General features: G+C 29.6%; 2 protein-coding genes across 3 annotated transcripts; one reads left to right on the top strand and one right to left on the bottom strand.

Moving 5' to 3' along the window:
* Positions 1 to 179: 179 nt before the first annotated feature.
* spg (dedicator of cytokinesis spg) lies at positions 180 to 25,233 on the bottom strand. Its single transcript, XM_035091487.1, has 14 exons — positions 25,059 to 25,233; positions 20,075 to 20,158; positions 19,819 to 20,012; positions 18,891 to 19,039; positions 7,372 to 7,456; positions 6,820 to 7,278; positions 6,428 to 6,727; positions 5,947 to 6,151; positions 3,970 to 5,878; positions 3,481 to 3,643; positions 2,681 to 3,121; positions 2,465 to 2,606; positions 1,004 to 2,379; positions 180 to 642 (listed from the first exon to the last, which is right to left on the bottom strand). Exons 1-14 carry the CDS (start codon positions 25,093 to 25,095, stop codon positions 475 to 477), a joined length of 5,712 nt encoding a protein of 1,903 aa, XP_034947378.1. The 5' UTR covers positions 25,096 to 25,233; the 3' UTR covers positions 180 to 474.
* On the top strand, positions 12,245 to 17,717 carry Inx3 (innexin 3). Of its 2 annotated transcripts, XM_035091499.1 has the most exons (5): positions 12,245 to 12,528; positions 15,775 to 15,956; positions 16,082 to 16,506; positions 16,594 to 16,989; positions 17,052 to 17,258. In XM_035091499.1, the coding sequence occupies exons 2-5, from the start codon at positions 15,794 to 15,796 to the stop codon at positions 17,256 to 17,258; spliced, it is 1,191 nt and encodes a 396-aa protein (XP_034947390.1). In that variant the 5' UTR covers positions 12,245 to 12,528; positions 15,775 to 15,793. The 2 variants fall into 2 exon arrangements, with proteins under 2 accessions (XP_034947390.1, XP_034947400.1); XM_035091509.1 differs by lacking the exon at positions 12,245 to 12,528 and having other exon boundaries at positions 15,794 to 15,956; positions 17,052 to 17,717.
* Positions 25,234 to 25,388: the final 155 nt, after the last annotated feature.

The raw sequence follows: 25,388 nt of genomic DNA, 5'->3' as shown, positions 1-25,388 counted from the left end.
AATTAATTTAATTATTTTTAAATTAGCTATTCTAATATTTATAAATATTTGTATATAATCACAATAGTCACAATCAAAAATTATATAAACACAAATCACGCGCTACAATCAAAAAATGATTTATTATATATTCTAAAGATATAAATAAATTACAAAATATATTTTAGATTCATATCCGGAAGCGCAAAGTTACAATTATTATTTTAAAAAAATGTCTATGTAAAAAAAACGAAACAATCATGATTCAGCTTTAAATTTTTTGCAATTAATTGAAGCAAAGATATACAATATAGTTTGATAAAATTATATTAATCTATAGGTCATAATTTCCTTATTAACTAAGATTATTACACATTTTCTTATAATTGATTTGTGCATCCTCAATTATTTTTGAACAAAAAAAATGTTCAACTTTTGAGAAGTGCGCTTTTTGTATATCATCATGACTATTAGACTAAGACTAGGATGTCATTGTTACACAGTACTTTCGCCATCAGTGGCAACTGACAGTGTTTGTAATTTAGGTACTGAATAATTTTCAGTATGGCCAGATCCATGAATACGATTCGATGGACGTTCTAAAGTTGATGGAGCTGATGGAGTGTCTTGGTGAGCTTTTGGTGGAATAGGAGGTGGACTTAACTAAAAAAAATTTCAAATAATATATTATATTTATACTGCAAGTCAATCATTAAATTGTTAAGTATTGCTTTATATACAATAAATTTTTTTTATTTAATTAAAATTAGCATTTAAATACCCTTTATCTCACTAATTAATTCGGATTTTTTCCAATCATTCAAATGTAGTTTATTAATAATTTCCATTTCTAATTATTCAATAGTATGTTGTTATCTTTTTTTTATAATTAATTGGATGCTTATCAATATATATTTATCAGTTAAATAAAACTAAAAGGAAATAATACTTGTAATGATAAAGATAGTTTTTTTTGTAATGATAAAATATTCAAAGTAAGTTGAAAAAAAATAATTTAATTTACCTCTTGATTCAAAACTGTTTGTGAACCTTGTAATGTGGCACTCGAAAAACTACTTGTGGAAACGTTCAATGCGTTTATCACAGAAGGTGGTGAAATGTTCATGATATCATTGGTTCTCAATCTTGGTTCAAAATCTTCATAACTGAGATTATTTAAATTACTTAAATGAGACTGAAAATCTAATAGACTAGTTGTAGAAATTCCTGAATCTCTTAAATCATTAGAATCTGTATTATCTGTATCATCTTCCATACTCCACTCGGTATTCTTTTTGTGCGATAAACGTTTTGGTGGTGCTGGTGGTCCAACAGAACCAGAATTCGATTCTCGTTTGTCTGGAGTACACCCTCTTGGTGGTAAAGGAGGTGCTTGTTCAGGTCCAGGTTCACTCCAAGAACTTCTCATGTTTGTTTGGTCTGTACCATCAGTTGGAGTAGGTAGAGAATGCCTCAGTGGTAGTTTAGGACTGAGAGGTTTACTTAAAGTCCTATGATGTGTTGGTCTAGGTGGTGTAGATCCATAGCCAACTGAACGAGGTCGAACCTCTCGTTGAGGAATAGGTGGTGGAGCTCCATCAACTTTTGTATAAAATCCTTCATCATCAGCAAGCCCATCACTGTCTCCTTGTGATAATCGTGATGCGGTTTCTAATGTAGCTGGACGTTGTTTTTCGTTGGTTGGCAATGGAGGCAATGGCGAATTAATAATACTGTCTTGATGAATTGTACGTTGTCTTGCTAAATTACCCAAACCCTGTTTTAGTTGAGTAAATCTTTCATTCAGTCTCTTGTGTAGTGGCTGAACGCCTGCTGGTGCTATTTGTCCATGAAGAACTAAACCTGATTCAAGAACACTCATCTGATCAAGAATTAAATTCTTGAGTTTATTAACATGTGGAACCATTTCAGGATTTTGTCGAGCAAATTCGGGAGTTAAAAATGCTTCTTGATATTTAGTTATACCACCCATTACATTGGCATCAATTATTCCTTGCAGTCTCATACTAAATGGATTAATATTTCGATGTGGTTCAGCTGTATATTGAGCCATAAGTCTTCTTAGTTCTGTTTCAACATTTTGCATTGTCTCACAAGCAAATTGAACCGGTGCAAGGAGTTCTGAACGTCTTTCTATTACTTCAAACCAACGTAATATTCCCGGTAGTTTCGCTTCAGTTGTTAACGTTGTACGTTCAATCCACAATGATTTAAACTCATTTTCACGGTCAACTGGCCCACGATGTAATGGTCGATCAAACGTAAATTTCCGAACATCATTAACAAGGTAATATGCTACCACACGTTCTGGAACTTCACCTACGGTACATGCCAAACTACCTTCATCCGGAATTGGTTTAACGTTGCATATTTGAATATCTTAAAATAAAATTAATAACACATTAATATTATTCCAAAAAAAAAATATTAATGGAGGGTTTTAATGTTTTTATTAGATTCTTACATTGACCTTCAGAAGTAATAATACTTTCGTCCGGTGGGGAATTTTTAGTTAGAATTTGTGCGCTCGGAAATTCAGTTTGAAGTCTTTGAGTGAAGGCACCTATTCTTTCATACTCCAATCCGCGATAGATAAAAAGTTTATTCTGAAAAATAAAAAAAATTGTTATAAATTAATCAATTCTCTAAAGAAAAAATTAAATTATCCTTCAAAACTTACTCGAACAAATAGAGGAAAACTAAGACCGTAAAATCCAACTCGAAAATATTCAGGTTCCGGTCGTAATTGCGTTAGAATATTATCAAAAAATTTAGCTTGCATTTTTAGGATATGACTCAGTTTTGCATAATCGTAGAGGCGTGTTTCATAAAGTACTGCTAATTCCTTGCAAAGAGGAATTCCTTTTTCCCAACACTTGCCACGATCAAAGTAATGAATTATTTCATGATAAAGTCTCTCTTTTCTTTGCCATTCAGGTTGTTGAGGATGTGCATGATCAGCAGATAATAAAGCTGTGGAATCCCAACTTAATTGATCAGCATAAAGTTTCATTGTAAATCCCGCTTCTGTATAATTCTCAGCTGCTAAATGGAGATCCTGGAGTTTATAGATGTAACGTAGATACATTTCCTTACGGTTAAATTCATTTTTATAGAAATTCTGCAAAAACAATGAAATTGGACCCATTTTAATCAGTTTGTGAATAATAAATTTCAATAACAATCTATAAGAATTAATTGTCACAATCACTGTATCACTTGTTATTAGCAACTATGCTTTTTCTAGCCTTGTTTGATCTTTTAAAGCCTCGGATATCGATATAAAAACAATGGCAACATGTTAGACACGTGGCTAAACAATTTTCACGGTCAATTATCACATTAATTATCATGCTAGTTTTTTAACAGTTCAAATTGCAATATAAATCATTTCAAAAATTGATTTAACAAATAGAAAATTATCTAATGTTTTAGTGTAAAAACACGATAGAAACATATTGTCTAAATTTATTTTATTACCAATAAATTAACTGTGCATGACATGCGTTTGTCACGGTTCTCATCTCCTTGAATTACACTCCGGTAGTCTAGTAATCGCTCTAACAGCCGAGTAACAGAAGTAATAAACGCTGTTCCGCTATCTTTCCACGTTGGGTCTTCTGATTGTACTCGGTCGAGTAACCTTCAAGGATGAAATAATAAAAATTAATTTTACAAACATCTTAATAATTATTGTATTCTATACATTCATAAATATTCATAATAATTATTTGTAACCTCAGACTTACACTGCACTAAGATGCTCCCTGAAGCAGCATAGAACAAGTTAATAAAGCAATTAATGCTACTAGCCAACAATAATATTCTACTAATACATAAACTTTTGTTAGTGATATTTTTTAGCTATTATATTTGAACAAATTGATTATAATACTAAGTTAGTATTAATAAATTTTCTGATTAATAATTAATTTATTAGTAAAATAGATAAAAAATTTGTTTACTTACATAGTATTAAATAATTGACGATATTCATCATCTCCTTTATTTTCGCTTATCAAAATATCCAATTTATCGATCAATTCCGACTCGACTGATTTAAAGCTACCACGAGCTCGTTGCTCACTTTCCATCATATCGAAGAAAATATGCAAAGTCGCTTTTCTTAATTCACTTTCAGGAACTAAAGTTACTTCAAGGAATGGTCCAACCATTCCTGGAATAAATTCCAATTTTCGTTCTCCAAGATGAGACCACATTGATAAAATTTGAAAGCCCATAAGTACTCTCATATCACCATATTTTTCTACAATTTTTTCTCTTTTTACTTCTGAAAAATGTTCTAATTGTAGTGAAGGTTGTGTAAGATATGCTACAGCAAGATTAAAATATGTAGACCAAAGTTGAGAATCAAAATTCATGTGGAGAAATTTAAATGCTAATGGTTGTGCTAATTCTTGGAGTGATTTTAATATTATATTATTTGCCTTCATCCTCATGACTAACCAATCAGGTGGGAATATTTCTTGACGAACTAAATCTTTAAGAACTAAAAATACTCGTAAAAGAAAATCCTTTAATGGTTTCTTTTCACCTCCTAAACTAAACTCTTCCCACAATCTTGCATAATGATATTCATCTAATTGCTGAAGCAGTCCTAGAAGACATGCAACAAGACATCCTAAAACTGGTCCATTAGCGTCAATAATTATCAAAATGGTTTGTATTAAGACATCAAGAATAGAAAGACATAAAGTTTCAATGTCATGGTGAATACAGTTATTGACTTTGTTTGTATCACAACCTCGCTTATAGAGGAATTTTAAAATTTCTCCAAGAATATCTGTACAAGACCGAAGTTCTTCTCTTCTTGCTAAATGAATTCTTATATGTCTACAGATTGTCGTTAGAAGTAAATTTCTACTCTCGTCGTCTTGAAAGAGTGTCGACGTAACGAGATTTTTTATGGCCACAAGTTTCGCTTGCATAAGCTGTGGATGAGGTTCTCTTGGAACAGAATCCAACATTGTGCAGGTAAGCTTAGCAATTTCTAATACCGGCAAAACAGCAACAAGCTGTTCAAAGACTGATGATATTGACAATAGTAAAGCTACTTGAGAGAGTAAAACCATTTCATATGGTAGTGTTAGCATCTTGTTTAAAGCAGCGAATACACAATAAAGATCCCTCTTGAAGCTATCTTCATATTGACCGGCAGTAGCTCGAGCAAACAATAATCTACTCTGTATGATGAATTTGAATATATATTCAAGTGAACGGAAACATTTCATTATTGGTTCCTGCTTTTCTGCTGCTGTCACCCAATCAGCACAATGTTGTACACTACTTAACAAGCCTTTATAAACGAGGGCAGCAGCAAAATGGCCGGAAATATAAGCATCTATCACAGGCTTAAAATGTTCAAATTTTGAATCCTCCAAATGGCTAAATATTGAAACAAGAACTTGAAAAACAAGCCCAGAATGTGCTGTTGAGTTTCCATCTTCTGTGTGAAACATAGCGAATAAAGCATCAAGTATATCTTGAAGAAATTTCACCAATTCTTCACCATCTAGGCGTAAAACTCGTCCTAAAGCTTCTGCTATTCCTTCTGGATGTGTTTTCCATTGTAGGAGGCTCAATAAATCGACATTTTGAGTTAATTTTGTGCTACATAATAATGTTGAAATAAAAACAGCTTCTTTTGGTGATCGAATAAATGGTGGAACTCCAGAATAATTTGGTTCCCGTGCATTTGATGGTAAAGCGAGATAACTCAAGGAGTCTAATTTAGCACGTTCTTCACATTTATATATATAAAGTTCATGCAGACCATCTTGAATTGTAGCACCACCATCTGGCTCCATTAATCGTACGAAAGCAAAGTCAAATAATTTTTTATCATTTTTTTCTCGAGCTATAAAAAATGAAAAATAAAACGTTTAATTACATGTTCATTTAATGAGAAATCATTAAAATACATACTAGAACAATGACGAAATTCAAATCGTATATGGCTCCCATAAAACTTTTCAATAGGAACAGCAAGTCTAACAGTCTCACCCCAGTATGGGCTATTGTGATGATAAATTACTAGGCTTTGGTATTCAGAACTACCTTCCATACCAGCAGCTCCAAATAAACAACCTTCCAAAGGTTGTCCTTCTGCATCAAGCACCAACATTGTTACCTGTTGAGAGTTCATTACTATCATTATTGTATAATTTAATACCATACTATTAAAGTCATCTTATAATTAAAGTGTTAATATGAATAGCTTCTTCAACAGTTGTAATAATGTTCAACACATTCATTATTTTCTTAAACTAATAACGAACATTAATGTTGGTTTAAATCAATGACAACTACTGATTAATTAATTAACTGTTGGCAATATTTTCACAATAATGAGTGTTATCACTCATTAACAAAGAAAAGTGCTCGTTAAAATCTATTAAATCATTACCTCAATATTTTTTCCAGTTGATTTACCACCTCGTTCAAATTCTCCACGTTCTAATCTTAAATACAAATCATTTCTTACATCGCCTGGCATTATGACATCAGAAAATCCCAGTTTTCTTGTGAGGCAAACATTTTTAAAAAGATGAGGATTTTCTTCTCGCACTTGAGATAATTCACCATGAAGAACTCGTAGTGATACAACAATTCCGTAATTTGGTTGACCGGGAAGAGGAGAACACTTGTTGTTTTTTATTATCTGTTCATGAAGCTGATGAAATTCTTTTTCTTCGCCTTGATATACCTAAAATGTCAACATTTTATCAGTATTTCAAAGATAAGGATTTGACTTAAAAAACTACATAGTATTTATAATGACCATAAAAAAAATTTTACCTTAAATGTCATCTCTAATTCTTCACTATGATCTTGAGCAGCTTCTGCTAATGATAATACACCAACTCCATGAGGTCGTCGGTAATTAACACCACCACTTTTATTTTTATTAGAATCAGAATAAAGCATTCGACCACATCGCATCACATGAGCTACTACATACAGATCACGACTAAGATCTGAATTTCCAAGATCAGTAAAAATGGTACAATTGCTGTGTAGTTTTTCAACATAATTAGAAAAACCTTCTTTGGATATTCGTACTAGGAAACGTTCGCTTAAATATTGATTTCGTCTAGAGTCCCACAGGGAAAAATATATTTCTGTATCTTCACCAACGGAATGGCCAAAGTCTCTCATACAAAAGTAAAGATGATGAGTGAGTACTTTTTTGTGCTCTTTACGACGTAAAGTCCCTCTTGCTGATGCTCCTTGAGAATTTTCAGCGCTTTGAACGTGCTAAAAAAAATTATATATATATATCATATAAAAATGTTAAGTAGGAATTACATTTTCTTTCTTTCTTCTTTATTTTTTATAAATGATAAATACCACATAATAAAGATCCACTACAGACATAGTATCTGGTTCTACCATGTGTGCTCCTTGTCGAGGCACTAAATCTAGTCCGAGTTTTCTGGAAAAGGAAATAAAATAAATTAATATAAAAATAAAAATTTATAAACAAATTAAAAAGGATTGCTTTTTAATTATCATAGTTGTTGAAGTTATTTTATCTTCCGCAATTAATATTAGTATTTAAGTAAAAATTACTATTAATAATTTAAAAAAAGAATTATAAACGAGTATCTGGCAAATGCATTCAATATTTTACGTTCTTTTATTATCACTGAAGTGTAAAAGCTAAGAAAGAATATGCATGAATGTTTTCTTTTATTTTTGAAAATAAGGTGAAGTTTCTAGTGAGTTATAATAGTGCAGACTTAATACATATATGCACATATATGTATGCTCTGCATTAAATGCATTCTGCATTTTATATACTCGACTACAAAAAGTGCCCTCTGACGCTTTCGATTCTTACATCTCATGAATGGAATGCAGGTAAGCGTTGAAAACTGTTCAAAAGCCAGGTGGACGAAAAAATAAATCATGATTCTCTTGAAAACAATGTCAAGATACAAATCACTCTGTAAAAAAGGACAATCATAGATTTTGAATTTATGTATTCAACTAAATTGCCATGACATGATTACATAGAGTAAAAATCTAATTAATAATTCATATGATGATAAAATATAAATCCAAAGTGGCTAAAATCATTTATTTTTCAATTCTCACAGTAAAACTGTCATAAATCTGAACTTTTTCATTACTTAAATTCTCTTTAGAGTCTAGACTCTAAAGAGTCCAATTGGATAGCATTTGCTATTCCAGATCACCCATGGGCATTACATGCGGCGAGTGGTATTCAGCCACTTTCGCAATTGCTCGATACTCCTCCTGGGAATTGGACCGTTGGTCCATAAGAATTTCAAGGTATATTACTAGTCAAAGCTGTTCTTCACCTCTCTTATAAGTCTCTACACTATACGGTCTTCCGGTGTACATGACTCCCACACCCTCTGATAAACTTTCCCAAGAACGTATCTACTGCGGGTGAAAACACTTTTTTTCACTTAACAATTTTATTGTTTCCACCAGCATCATTGTTCTTCTCTGCTATTTATTTCTTTTCTATCATTAATGTCTAAGTTATATTAACTTGAAAAAATTTCTTCAGAAAAATAATTTATATTTAAATAATGAATTGACTAGAAAAACTCATCAATTAGATAAGTAAAAATTGTTGGATGCATCTATTCATAGCAAGATTGATGCAACATTTGATTCCTAAAAGCCATGGGAATAAAAATTCCAAGCTTAGCAGGTATCATTTAGAAACAGAAAGTATTGAAAAAATAAAATGGGGCCCAAAAATGCTTATGTCCGGGTCTGATGAACCTGAAAGGCCCCCTCGATTAATGGAATGTTGGTGAGTTGGAGACTTCAATGCGTGGAGACAGGTTCAGCCAATGTCTGCCTTCTTGGGACCTATGTCCCTTTCCAAAGATATCGGATATTCTTTTTACAATGCCCAGTTTGGCTGTAAACATAAACTATGCTAAAAATGTCACTATTATTTCACCAATAAAAATATTTCAATCTTTTTATAAAGATTGTATTCAACTATTCATTATCTATCAAAATAGTACATTTATTTTCTTCATAGCAATCCATATTATCAGTTTACTTTATCAATATCACTTTAGTAAAGTGAATTAATCTGTTGCTCATATCGACTATAATCACATTCATAATCTGATTAAAACTGAATTAACATTGATTATTAAAGCTAATGATAGCAAGTGATTACGAGATATCTTTGTGCTATTTCCCTTTATGGATATAGTCATTATAAAATGGCAGTTGTAGTGATTTTTTAGCTTGTTGAGTTATTCATTGTCTTGTCCATTTCTTTCTTAGGTGAAAAACTCGTGAATAGACTGCTGATGATTAATGGCTTCAAGGAATTGAATCGTGCAGCAGCTGATACTAGTCTTCACTTCATATTGAGAATGACAATTAATTGTAAATGTATTAAACCACAACTTTAAACTTTGCTGTTTGCTTTCCCTATTATATCACTACTTTTATTATTGATAAATAAAAAAAAATTTTCTGATTAGACTTGTTATCAAATTATATCACTGGAGTGTCATTCTATTCTTATCATCTTCTTTAGTTGCTATTTAAATTACATCCATAGCATTATATATGTATATATCTCAACTTTGCTGAGTCAATTTCTAAAAACAACATTTTGCTTGAATCATGATCTAAATTCCTTGGTCATCCATTATGAAATGATATGTCTCTAGATCTCAAATTATTAAACTGATAAAAAGGAAATTATAAATATGCAATAAATAAACTGAAGTATTGCATACACATACTGGACTCAGTTCAACTTCTTTAGAGGTATATAGAGGCAAGACAGGAAGAATCAGACAACCAGACGACGATAACCGGTTAAGTTTCATGTAGCATAGCTTGGCGTCAGAAACAACGACCAGCTTGATTTCTCATCGGTGGCAGCGACCTCATACTTGTAAGCATCACTAACATTTGTCGGTTCTTTGATTAAAAAAATGATGAACTTCAAGCAGAAGAGACGTGTCTTGAATCATCAGCCAAGAAACCATCTTAGCTCTACATCAACCAGTCAATGGCTACTTGTAGAGAAATGGATTTTTCAAGTGATATCATTTGTTGTTATTGGAGGCTGTGAAATTGTGGATTAATCTTGATTAGCATTATTTGAAAATTCTAGACTAATATACATATGAAAATTCTCTTTAATGTGCAAATAGAATTTGTCCACTGTGGCTATGTACTTTACATAGTAAAGAGCTAGAGATAATGGATGTCAGGGTCAAATCCCATGAGCCCTCTGCTCTCAATTAAGTCAAATGATACGAGATTAAATACGGCGTCTGATCTCAATGATTTTTTTTATCCTATCTTCCCTTCATCACATTAGAAAATCTACAAACCAGAGATAATTATCATTATCTGTAGGAACTTTAATTTATTCATAATATTTTTCTTATTTACCTCAATATTTTGTTTCAATTCCGTTCGAGACCATTGTTTATTATTCCCATTAATTCTTAAGTTTGTATCCGGGATAATTATTAACACAGCAGAATCAATTTATTGATGTTAAGAATTAAATGTAAAATTTTTCCGGAATTTGAAAGAAATAAAATAACGGAAAATGATAAATGTTATTTGGAGTAACCAAATGATAAGAAATTTCCAAATATATGTTCTAGATTTGATAGTAAACAGTTCTAAAAATATATTAGAAACATGTTTTAGAGATAATTTTTTTTTTCAACTCTCAATGAGTCTGTGAGAAAAAGTTTCAAAGAGAGTTGTAAAATGATTGAGCTTGATGATGGTAGCAATTCATTAAGAGAGTAAGCTCTACAATTTTTTACTTGCCAGTGGGCATGGGCAATGCCAGTAGCTGGGATTTCCTCGTAATATCTAAAGTCTAAAGTGAAGGAACAGAGTAATATGTACTTGTATAAGTTTATATATAACTGTGTTAGTATATGTAATGAATACGCAAGCGCTGAAACGAACACGTTTGAAGAGGAGATGATGAAGGTAGCTCACGTTTTCCTGCTGGCTTTATCTTCGAGGTTGCCCTTACAACGGTGTGCACGTAACCACATAGCTCATAAGACTAAGACAAAGAAAAAAATGATGATAAATAAGTTTAACAGAGAAAGATGGAATAATCTAAGTAACAAGATACCTTATGAAATGGAATCAAGTTCAAGAGATTTTCTACAACCAAAGGTATCTGAAACCTGCATAAAAGAGAAAGCAATAGCTCATATATTACGCCAGCAAAACTTGCATTATTATGCTGATTGAAGGTTGAGAATTCTTGAAAAAAGGAAAAAATATCTACAAAAGTAGTGGTAGAGAAAATTTCAATAGTGCGGTGAGGAAGAGAGACTTTAAAGATCCTGTAACGCTTGCTTCAGACGCTCTCCATGGGGGAACAGGTTCTCAGCATGGTTACTGCGTATTCACCGTGCTGAAAACCTTGGCTCACCCACTAAAGTCCAGCCAAGTAGTGGAAAAGATGGAGTAGAAGAAGAAGATCGTCATATCGTATAAGGTCATGTGAGGGAGGAAGAAAAAGCAGTCTCTCTAGATTTTTTTTTAGCATTTGTGGTTTATGGACGTCAATTGTTTCAACGATCACTGTCAATGGCTCTTGTCTCCTTTCAATCCTTTGGATTTAGTTACACTGACTTTTTATTGTCTAGTTATTTTCTCGATCTCAACTACAATGTATTACAATTCATTTTATATCTACATATTAAATTTCTTGATAAATCTGAAAAATAAGTTTCATAAAAATAAACTTACTTAAACATATTATCAACATTTCAAAATGAACAATTTACCTTAGCTTATTTACTCGACATGTCGAAAAAATATAAGTAAACTCAAGTGAATTAGTGTATTTCAGAAATTCAAGCTTAATTCTTGTCTTATTAGTCATCGTGAGGGAGAGTTTATGAGAAAAGAAAAGGAAAGAATAGGACCAAAGAGTAGAGTGTCGTAGCAGCTGTGTAGCAACTTGAACTGCAGCTTTGACAGAGAATTTAATCTGTTAGGGTTACCCTTGTGTTACTCTAATTTAACCAATTGATGATGAAAAATTATCTCTAGATAAACGTAATAATCTTTAGAACTTTCATAAATCACCTAAAATAATCCATGAGAAAATCGATATGATTTTAGAAACCGACTGTACACCTGGAATAATTGTACTATGGCAGGCGGGCAACATGGTCGGTTGGTGGTGGGGCCCACGCCACTGAAGAGAGAACCCGAACTGAACTCAGTCGTTTGTGAGTCGCTCTTCGGGCCCTGAGTTGGCGCGACGTGCGTCTCCTATATTATTTTATTCAAATTTTAATAGAAATAGTTAAAAAGCAAACCGAAGACTGTGTGGTTTTATTTTTTATGTAAGACAAGTTATAAATTATCCGCATTTATCTTACAATATAGTGGTTTTGTTGACACGAGCTCTAGTATAACGGAGAAAAGCGGTTTACTACGCACGTAATACAGTGGATAAAGGATTTACTACAACCTTAATTTTTTATTAATTAGGTGAGAATATGTAGTGAAGGTTATTTCATGTGATATATATTCGTGTTTTTATAATCTTCAATAATAATCATAACCGCACGTGAACGAAGTAAATTAAGAAAATGGATTTTATTGCCTCCAAGTGCCTAGGATATTCTTCATTGACGCTGAAAACTTGTGGCTTTCAGACATACTACTGCTCAAGTTTTATTCTTTAAAAACTACATAGTAGTGTTACACTTTGAGCTAAATTTTGTGATTGTTTCTTTTTTTTTCTAAATAAACTAAAATACATCTTTTACAATCACAAAGAAAGGAATATATGTCAATGAACTGACATTTACATACAACAATAGAGAATTAATTTTTTTTTTCTGCTTTTGTATGCTTATAAAATGAGATTACTTACATTCAAAGATAAACACATAACGATACATACATTATTCAAATCAAAACAACAACTAACCTCCAAAAATTTATATTAGACCTCTATTAATATGGAGTTACCAAATGATACTTTTAAAAATTTCTCTGTAGCTAAAAGACAATTTGCATACATCATTTATGAAACTAGAACACACTTTGCTTGATTTAATAAGTAATTAAAGAGTTATGAATAGCTGTAGCTAACAAGCATTTACTGTTGTTTATCTATACTTGGAACATATAACATACAAAAGAATCATAAAAACATCCTAAACTATCATAAAGCTCCAAATCTAAACATTGTATTTTATATAAATTTAATGATCCAGAACTGCATAATAATATTTAGTTTAACATTGAAACAGGAAAAACATATATTAATTAATGATAAAACGGAATTTATGACCAATAAATATGCTACTATGAAAAGTAATTAAATATATTTTGATATTCTTTTTTAAAATAAATATTAAATCATTAGATTTTTTTTTTTCAAACAAGAATAATTTATCATTCAACACAGTTGTAGTGAATAATTATATTGAAAATGAACACAAGGAGACAGGATAAGAAATGTAGATATTTAATGCTCTTAAAATGTCTTTTTCTGCATCTAATCTCTAGAATAAACGTATTTTTTCTAAAGAATCTCAACATGATTTCTGGCTTGTGCTCGTAACGTCTTTGATTACATATATAATAGTAAATGCCATAAAACGCTTCAGGCTTATGTTGAGTTTAATAATCCTTTCACCACTCTACACGATAACATTTTCTACAATGTTTTAAGTGATAAAAGTTGCTCGCTATTTATAGTTTTAAATGTGATTTTATATCATAGACAATTTGAAAAATTTTTGTTTTAGAAACTATTCATTTCATTTGCTAATGAGCATTGATAAAGTGAATCTTTTTTTCCCATCTAATCAGGAAAAAGTTTCAATGACTCATATAGTACTTATTCATATCCTTTTGTTGTAATTGTTATCATGAATTCAAAATTTAAATAATCTAAGAACATTTTTTCTAATCACTTACATACAATTGATAGCATTGATCACGTTATGACTTATGACTTTTGACTTCAAGTTCTCTTTCATTGCTTGAGTCTCAGTACCATGCAATCATTATACAATGTGTGATGTTAAAAATATAAAAATTTAAAATATTCTACAGTAAAAAATCAAATGAATTATTATTATAATACTGTGATAATTTATTTACTTCTGTTTATTTAATTCATTTTGTTAATATTAATGATTGTAGTCAACCTTCTCAAGAGTTGAGAGAGTGAATGACCATAATTCAACTCATCCGGCACAAATTCCATTAGCATGAACTAGAATTTTATATCTTTAACACAACAATCATTCACGAATACATAATCATAACTGAATATTTAGAGTATTTTATTATGAAATATTTTGAATGATAAAGACTCCTATTTTTTTTTTTTATACCATATTTTATCTTGGCTTACTTGAAAAGTATGTATTTCATTATTTGTTTTCAGTTTATTTCGATATACCAGATTTTTCTATGAAATATATTTCCAACTTCTTGGGCAAATAGCCAGTATATAACATTTTCTTATGCCTGAAACGATATTATTCTAGTAATATCTGATGTACAAGATGTCGAGAGTGAAAGAAATCTTTAATTCATATCATTTTGTCAAGTTTACTGAATATAAAAATAAAAAGAGATATTTTATTTTTGATCAACAAAAAGAAGAATTGTATATTTTAAATATTAAATGTTTGTTAAATAACTGAGTATTATTAAATAATTTGTAAATATCAAGAAAGATAAATTATCATTTAGTTGATAATATTTTTTTTTAATTTATTGAATAATTTAACTTTTATAATTTCTTTTTAATTTAATAAAAAGACTTGTAAAATATATCATTTAAATGCAAACATTTCTTATCTAAATTAATAAACTTTAAAAAAAGAAAAGCAGAATGCGGGTTTCAGTTTGTTGGACTTGAAATTCCAGTGTAAGGTCAAAGACCGTGAAAAACCGAGGAATAATTTCGTTCATTAGTATTTGAAGAGAACAACCATAGACGTACATTTGATTACACAAGTGTACTCATAGAAATTCTCAAATTTACTGTAATTCAAATATTCTCAACAATTCATTACTAAAAACAGTGTATAAATATATTTAAATACATTATAAATTATATAAGTTTTAAATGTAGTAATAAATACAATTTAAACTTTAAATAATCTAAAATATCCTTTTAATTTTCATTTAAATTAGGAAATAAATGACAAAAAATGAACTTAAGTAATTAAAGTGTAATTTGAAATATTTAAATTAATTGTCTTGATAAAATGATTCATGAAATTCAAGGATTTATTTCAAAAGTTTTTTTGATTCAGTTGGTTGACGATTAACATCTTGGATAGAATATTTAAACTACTCGTGAGTTTCAATTAATTGTGACCAATAAAGCTTCAATGATGAACAACTTGGTCTAGTTATTATTAGTGTTTCTTGTATTTATTTTTATTTACATGATGTAACATCTGACGTATATTTCATACTGTAATTACTAAAATGTTCAAATTACAATTTAATAATACTTTCAACAAGATAGTAAAATGTATTTATACGAAATACCTTCAAAACTAGAAATAATTATAATTATTTTTTTAATTGTTAACTTAAAAATCTTTATATTCAGTAAAATAATACATTGAAAACAATGTTAAAATAGGCATTATTAAAGAACTTTTGTTTGCTGAATATTTAGCAGTTTCATTGTATTGAATTATTATTATTTTTGTCAGATTATTCATTGTCATGTTCATTGATATTTTTTTCCAGGTACTGAAGTGGAATCAAGATGACAGTTTTTGGTCTTGTGTCGGCAGTTGCCGGCTTTGTGAAAGTGAGGTATTTAATAGACAAGGCCATCATCGATAACATGGTCTTCAGAGCTCACTATAGAATCACGTCAGCTATCCTGTTTGCCTGTTGCATTATTGTCACAGCAAACAATTTGATTGGTGAGACTTTCTTCAATTGTTTTAACAAATCCGTCGATTACCAAATAAATATTTAAACATAATGATTTTTTTTTTATTGAGAGAGACAAAAATTTTAAATCATAAAACATCTCTTTTATTAACAGGTCAACCAATCAGTTGTATAGCCGATTCAGCAGTAACAGAACACGTAATTAATACCTTTTGTTGGATTACGTCTACATTTACGCTACCAGCGAATTCATTGAAACCTGTTGGTACTCATGTAGCTGCTCCTGGACTCGGTACAGATATTGGAGACAGAAAATATCATTCATATTATCAATGGGTACCTTTTATGCTTTTCTTCCAAGGGATTCTTTTTTATGTACCTCATTGGATGTGGAAACAATGGGAAGAAGGTAAAGTTCGATTAATTTCTGATGGCATGAGAGGCACATCTGTGGAAACAAAGCAAGAACGTCAGGAAAAAACTTCCAAACTTGTATCATATATCATGGATACTTTACATCTCCACAATAGTTATGCAGCAGGTTATTTTTTCTGCGAAGCTCTTAATTTCGTTAATGTTGTAAGTATTTATAAATATTTTTTCTTATTTAAAAAATTTTCGTATTAATAAAATACATGATACTAATAATGAATTATTATTGAATAGGTCGGTAATATTTTCTTTTTGGATACATTCCTTGGTGGAGCTTTCCTTACTTATGGAACTGAAGTTGTCAAATTCAGTCAAATGAATCAAAATGAAAGAAGTGATCCTATGATTGAAATCTTTCCTCGTCTAGCCAAGTGTACTTTCCACAAGTACGGTGCTTCTGGATCTATTCAAACACTTGATTCTTTATGTCTACTTGCTTCAAATATTATTAATGAAAAGATATTTATTTTCCTTTGGTTCTGGTTTATCGTTCTTGCAATAATGTCTGGCTTAGCATTATTATACAGTATGGCTGTTGTTTTACTACCTAGCACACGAGAAGCCATCTTAAGAAAACGATTTAAATTTAATGCATCATCTGAAGTTAGCAATCTCGTTAGAGAAACACAGGTATGAATAAATTGTTTGTTTAGAAATTCAAATAAAAATACTAATTTAATTTTATTTTCTAGGTTGGCGATTTTCTTTTACTTCATTTATTGGGACAAAACATGAATATGATGACATTTAACGAAGTACTTGACGAATTGTGTCGTCGTTTTCGAGTTGGTTCAAGTAGTGGTGCATCACCGGCATCTGTACCGTCGGCACCAAGCACTCTGGAAATGTCTCCTATCTATCCAGAAATGGAAAAATACTCCAAGGATACAGAGATTTAAATTTACTCTTATTTTTTTGTGATAATCATAGGTGCCTTAAAAATGACAGCTTAGTGCTACCAGTTATTAGAAGTGCGATTCAAGTATTGATCAAAGTTTTTTCTCTTGAATTAATAAATAATTACTATTTACTTGATTCAAAGTTATCAGAATGAAGAATAACTTGATAAATATTTAAATTTATAGAAAAAAAAATTAAAAAAAAAAAATATTGCCACGAAAGAAAATCAAATGGATTAATATGAAATTATGTAAAGGTATAAAAAACATTACATAATTTTATTTATAATGAAAAACTTAGTGCAATGACAATACAACGTAGAATAATCAAAGTCGACAACCAGAAAGAAAAAAGAAAAGGTCGTCTTGGTTTGAATCAGTGGGCTGTGACTCGATCGATTCTGTTTGTAAAACAAAGTACGACTTGGTAATTGAATATCAATATATTTGATAAATTGATTGTTTAGTTATCATTGCACATAGCCCTTTTAAGATTATTGATAAAAAGTATATCAGTGTAGTAATTAATATATCTTATTTTTAGTAACTAAATACTTGTATACTTTAATGTATATTCCGTCCAGGGCGTCGAAATATCATTCATACATATATTGTGTTCAATATCATATTTGTATTCATTGAAAAAAAAACTTTTATAAAATTTTATATCATGATTTGAATAAATTAATATTCAATATAGAAAAATAGTTGCTCAAAGAAGTAAAATAGTGCCAAGTAAATAGAAAAAAGACACAATTGCTAAATATTAAACAATTAAATTCAAATTATATCATGTTATTATTATCTCTTCTTTCATTATAATCCGTTAACTGTGACGTCCTTGAGTACACTCAATAATTTACTTAGCTTTTATTTTCTCAAGTACGAAAAGGTAAATAAAAGACCATGAGTTTCTTCTAAGAAGATAGTTACTGCGATTTATATCTTGAAAAGGAAAAACTAAAGTTGCCCTGGACAGTTACACGACATGCTTATACCCTTATAAATACAATTGAACCAGGCGAGATTTAGTATTATAAGAATTTATTACTATTTTCTTAGAAATTTTTTTTCTATTACTGAGCTTTCTTTGATATAAAGCTTTTTTATCAATTTTATTTTTTATAATTCAAGCCTCTCATAATCGAATTGACTATGAAGATTAACGAATGTTCAATATCGTTTATTTTCAACAAAAATGTGTTAAAAATATTTAGCTATATCGTAAAATATTCCTGAGTGATCTTTGACGTAGAAAGTAGCAATTGTATAAGAATTACAAATAAATATAATTAATAGAACGGTTTATCTATGAAGTAGATATTTCAATGTAATAAATAAAGTAAAAAAAAGATCAATATTCAATAGATGGCAATGTTTTGCCAGTATTATTTTGAATTTTTATGCTTAGATAAACCGTCAATTATATCAAATTAGTACGAAAATAATTGATAAATGCATTTTTGCCAGTAAAAAAGAAACAATAAATAAATAAAAGTAGTTAAATATAACGATAATTATTCTATAAAAATGTTACGAAAGCCATCTCATTATGTATTATGTAATCTATCATTTCACATTTATAATAATAAATTTTGATTATTTCAATTTATGCTACATAGTTTGACTCACCGATTTCCCCAGTCCACTTTGTTGATGATTCGTAGTTTCAATTCCCTTGTTTGATCTGTCGTTAGAGTTCCACCTAGAAGTTGTCGTCTCCATTCCAGTAATTCTCTCATTACCTTTCTTAATGTGTTGAATTTGTAAATCTCCCGTTCCTATTAACATCAACATTTCACTTATATTTTTTTTCTTCAAGTATTACTTAACATAATATAAATGTCATTTATTTACATGAATTTCGATATATGGAATTAAGTTTTGAATTAATTTTCTATAAATCATGTTTGTTTTTTTTTGATTTTAGAAAAACACAAATTAAAGAATGTATTATTCATAAATGACTATAGATAAATTTTGTTATTTATTTATTTCATAATAATTTATTTTCATCTCTTTAGAATATATTAAAATTATCAAATTCTATTTTTTATTTTTAATTGTCGTTTATTTTCTGTATTACTTTTCATATTCTGATTGAATAGGCATGCGAGTATGCAATTTTTGTTGCAGATTCAAAAATAAAACATATCGAAGATTAAAATGTGTAGAGGATTATTGATTAATTTAATATTGAAACTATTTTTAGTGATTTTTTTAAAAATTAAAAGATATCCAATTTGTTGGTATTCTTTTACTGTTTTTATTGATTTTTTAAACTGCTTTAAATTTTCCTAACTGAAATATAAATTTTTGATTGAACAATAAGTCTATTTCGATGATTAACATGAGGAAGTGGACTTTTGACTCAGAATGTAAGAGCAATTTTTTATTATTATACGTATTGAGATAAAGAGTAATGTGACTATGTTGATGATTCACAGCTTAGTCTGAATGTGCAACTTGACTTAAGAAAGCTATTTTGAATACGACATCTATGAATGAAAAGAAACTTAAGGAAAAATAATATAAAAGAAGTTGGCAGACATTTACTTACCACATAAAGTCTCTTCCAGATTCCACCCCATTCTCGAAGAACTAGGGTAACTTCTCGTACTACTGGATCTTCCTCTGGTATTACTGACTCGAACAGGCCTTCGTTTTCGATTTTGCATGGTTTCAAATGAATATAAGAACTGGGAAATATACCTTTCACTGCTCGATTCTTTGTTGAAAAGCCTCTATACCATCCTACAACAGGAATTTTTACTTTTTTTTCTCTTTCATTTGAATCTTTTGTTTCTCTTACTCACCTGCACATTCTTCTAAAATATGAACCGTTTCTCCAATCTCTAATGGCAGTCCGTATCTTGTGTCTCCTCGCCAATTGTAGACGGCTGAAAGCATTCATTACAAATTAGTTTTATCTAATTCTATAATTTATCTACAAAGTATTAAGTAAATTATAATATTTTTAATATAACAGGTTTTGCTGAATGATAACATGGAAGTAATGGAGAATAAACCCTTGGGGGAAACAAATGAGTATTGATCAACATTTTTTTTCAGTTCCAACCTTAACAGGAATGTCTCCTTCAAATGATTGTTATTTATTTTCTTTTTATTTTTTAAATTAAAATTATGTATAAAATAAAATAATTTAATAATATACGTAGTAATGATGGATTAGAAGTATCAACTTTCTACAATCATAAGAGATATATTATTATGAGAAGCATTTCTTTAGCAGCATTGCTAGATGATTAGATAGTGAGCCATCATGTACCAAGGTACAACTATCAATAAATAGAAGAAAATTTAGACTGGAAATATGTGTATAGCAATAAAAAAGAAAGATAAAAATTAAAAAGCAAAAGGAAGATGAGTAAAAAAACACTCCTTAATGTGAACTTTGGTCACCGGATGCCAAGCGACAATGTGCGTATGATACAGGCTTCCGGCCAACGCTAGAGAGACTCGACGAGAGATGCATCTCAATGAGCATTTACGCCTAATGTATCACAGTGTGTGGATTGCTGCTTCATGACTTGAAATGTCTGATGTTTTTAACGCCTCGATTGTCATTAAATAACTGAGTTTACGCAAAAAATAACATGTCTTGTAAGTAATGGCAAAGGGAAGATTATTATCAATCTTATCAACAATTTGTCTTACATTTTATGTTGTATTGTACATATTCGTTGATAATATCTGCAAACATTTACATCAAAATCTAACATGGATTTTCAAGTAAAGAATAAATTTATACTACACAATGGAGTTAAAAATATATAGTAGTCAGTAAAAGATTTTAATAGCAATTAATTATTTAATTGGTTCAAATAAATCATTTATCAATTTAATTTTTTTATTTGATTATTTAAAATTGGATAATTAGGAGTAAAATTTTATTAGATTATTATTATTAAAATTTATTTTAAATTTAAAAGAAAGAATTTATTTTAGTAGAAAGAATTATTAGTCTCTAAAAATGAATCAATGAATATTCACTGTTTGCTGTTTTAATAGTAAGACTAATTAAAAATAAAGTGATTATAATCTATTCTCACTGTTTCTTTTTAAAAAGTAACTTATGAGAATAATTATCAAATTTAAAATAAGAATTACTTCTAATAAATAAGATATTTCAATCAAATAATTTTTATTCTTTTTAGGAGTAATATTTGTCTTGAATTCAATCATTTTGCTACAAATTGGATTACTTTTTCTCTACTTTTGATTTGTTCCTAACTTATTTTACTCTCTAAAAATGAATCAGTGAAAATCACTGTAAAGCAGTGTATATTCACTGATTCATTTTTATCCAACAATTTTTTCATCATATTCCAGTTAGGTAAAAGACCAAGTCATTTTTACTTGAAGATTCTTTCCTCATAATTGATGAATATTCCTTTGAATTTGATTAAAAAAAAAGATTGCTTTGATCGAGACAACTTTCTTTTTAAATTACATTTCAAATAAAGAACAACTATGTTATTTTTTTTTTTTGACAAATCATTTAACCATGAAAGCTATTGCAAAAAATTTCAATATCAATTTTCTATAGAAGCATCTTGACTCAACTATTTGAAAACTTTCATATTCCATTGAAAAAGTCATATTTGAGATGAAGAGTTTTTGTATAGTACAATAAACGAGGATAGAAAAAAATGAATATTCTAGTCAAGGTTGAATAATTTAGATATTATGATTTTGAGTGCAAAGTTCACACGAACTAAAACTTGATGTGAGGGTTTTTCGCTTGCTTTAAGAGAACAAAGGAGTCAGGAATACATTGAGGGAGCGTTCTCTTTTCCTCATTTCATCTTTCTTTAACTCATAGAGCTTTCCCTGGTTTTCCCCGGGAATCGAATCAATAGCTCCCCCTTTAGATATATAAAACATTATTAAGGGGTGGCTACGAAGGGAAGACTAGAAACTAGAAGAGACGAACGTGAAGCTAATGGGAATGAAAAAAAGATCTAAATCATACCAACTATAATACTCATATATGCATTGAGAACGAAAGAGAATAGCAGCAAATGACTACATCAGCTGTAAATAATACTTGTATTTAATTATTAATATGTTCTATGCACGTTTGCCATATGTTTGAAAATTTAATGTATGCTGGAGGACCAATGAAACACAAATTATGACGTAATAATGTCATCAGGGTCTTTGACAATGAATGCAGCAATCATGGATTATGAATAAGACCATTTTTATTTTCTTTTGTTACACTGAGCAAAATAATAATGACATATGGCTCAAGTGTAATTCAACATTGAATTGGTACTAAAATATTGAACAAAAAAAATTACAACAAATTAAAACAGTGGAATGAATAATAAATATATTTATTAAATGGAAATAATTTCTATATTGTTGGTAATGCTTAGTGTAATAAGTTTGGAAATTGAAAATGTATTCAGCTATTGAAACAATTATAGATAGGTATTATAATAAAATATGAATATTCAATAGACTGATTTTTAAAATTAATCCTATTATCAGTTTCAAAATAATCATGAATTAGTTACTACTGATTTTCACAGTTGAATGATCAAAGTTGTGCTATCTTTCAAGATAAAATTATTCCAATCATTATTTATAACTGTAAAAAATAACATTGATGTAAATATGCGAAACTACAGGAGAAAGTAGTATGGTATGTGCTAGAAAATACAGCAAAAGTCGTAAAGTTTCAGTTATAAATGCTGAAAAGGTTTTTTATTACACGAACTTTGCAAAAAAAGAAATAAATGTTTGACGTCAAACGACAATCTTCTTTGACATCTTCAGTTCTTTTCTCTACATAAGTGAAATGTTCAATTTCCTGCCAAATGCAAAAGTTTTTTCTCGCACTTGTGGTACTATCATGAGAAAAAGTTTACAGGAAATAGGGAAAAATATAATTTCAAGATCTTTCTAAGTTACAGTAGACTAACTTCTGTTTAGGTTCTAAATGATGAATAATAATTACCGGAAACTTGCAATCAATGGATTATTATTATTATTATTTGAAAACCAATGACAAATATTAATTCTTTCAATTTAAAAAAAAAACAATCTACTTTTTAATTTTGTAATGCTTTGAATATTAAACAGGTCCACTTGTTAAACTAAAATTCGTGAAAATATTTAAAAAAACTATTTACCAATAATTATTGATCAATTATTAGAGATCAAATTGATAAACATTTGAACTATCTGGATAATAAATAGATAAAACATCTAAATATTTACAAAAAGTTAAAGCGATCATGAATGAATTAATTAAACAGCATGATTGATCGTTGGACAAGTTTAATTAAGTAACAGCAATTGATTGATAAACTTGAGCTTTGATGTTGATATTTATAAATTCTTCAGTAAAATTTGTTTTCCCGCCACACAGTAAAATTTAATTAAATATTATATTACGTATTTTCTATTTATACATTATATTACTACCAAGTAAATGTATATTTGTAAGTATAACAGTGTTTGTTATTTTTTATTTGCGACCTGCATGTTACCCAGAACGTTTGTATGGAGGTAACACGAGGGTAATAATTGAACTAAACATCATGCAGGAAATAAAATTACCACAAAAGAGAAAAAATAATACATTTTTGCTCTTCGCAGAACATAGAATGACTAATAAATATAAGTAGCAGATTATCATTTTACTTTTCAAATTATCGGTAATAAATGGAATGTATGACATAATTATTTACTCAAACTAATTGAATTATTTTAACTAGATTAATTAATATTCATGTCAAAATTAAGTTAAAGACATATCATCTTTGATAATTAATAAAAATTTTCAAATTAATTATTGATATCAATGAATTTGTGGTGTTAAAAACAAATTTTTGTTTAGTAACTATTGTTTTTTAACAACTAGTAACATTGAATAGTATTGAAAGAGTCATTTTCTAAGTTGAAAAAAAGACATTAGTCATTGTCATATCAGTCTTATACGGTATTCTTATCAAATAAAATGACTAGTTGGTTATATTCAAGGTGGACATTCAAGTGATACTCTAGTTTTAATTAAAACCTAACGTCAAGCATTCTCGCGTCTATTGAAGCTCTCCAAGTGGATCCTGTTTCAAGTGCTATCCGATCCACCTGATTCTCTCTTTTCTCTTCACCCATTACCCTCGAGCACGTACGAATTAAAGCGTGAACTTGGTAATAGAATCGATCAGTTCATTCATGAGAGAGTCCATCGTATCAACAAACAATAGTTGCTATTTTCCTTTTATATACTTTTTTACAATGTATTGATAAACAACAAGCATTGTTGATTCTTCTTATTCTGTTGTCAGCAAAGTTCATTTGTAGAACATTAAAAAATAAAATTGCTTTCATTAATGAAAATAAATCGTCCCTTCCCATGTAGGGATTTATTTAGATCCAATTGCTGACTGCCTGAGACCCGGAGCTTTCTTATTGCCTTATCAAATCGCCACTCTTACTACTCGAATACGATCAATGCATGAATGGACCTACATACAAAGCACCAACACGCGCGCGCGCGTACGCGGCGTGTTCACGTTTACGGAGCACGTTCTTTTATCCATCCTGTCGGCATTTCATACCATCTTTATCCATCATTTACTATTTTTTATTGAATAAATAATTGAATCACAATGACTCAGTTAATTCAATGATACAATTTATCCATCGAGTCATCTGGTTAAATTATTTTTCTTCATCCAACATACAGAGTTTGACAGATGAAATACACTAAGGGTTGCATTCGAAAGATGATTTATAAAGCACTTGATATGTTGCACTCACCGACGCCGTATTTAGTTGTTTTCGTCGTCGTCCACATTTTTGAAGATTAAATCACTTGGTGTCTACATACCGATTTATTGTTATTAAAAATTACGGTGATCACGAGAATTTTGAAAACACAAACATTGGGTGTGTTGCACCAGACACTAGTGCTACTCAGATCATTTTACGAACATCGTTGTCGTATTTGCGATACTAGAGACACCGGCGGCAATTGTTGGAAGTAACTTTGGTCACGTGGTTAACAGACACGACACTAGTAAAATTGGAACCTATTTAAAAGTCAATCAAATTTGATATTAAAATAATTTTTTATTCGATTAATTAACT

The sequence above is a fragment of the Chelonus insularis genome, unplaced genomic scaffold (assembly GCF_013357705.1).
Source record: "Chelonus insularis isolate UGA/USDA-ARS -01 unplaced genomic scaffold, ASM1335770v1 contig_130_pilon, whole genome shotgun sequence".
NCBI lineage: Eukaryota > Metazoa > Arthropoda > Insecta > Hymenoptera > Braconidae > Chelonus > Chelonus insularis.
Note: the sequence above shows the minus strand (reverse complement) of the source record. Positions and strands in the feature narration are given on the sequence as shown.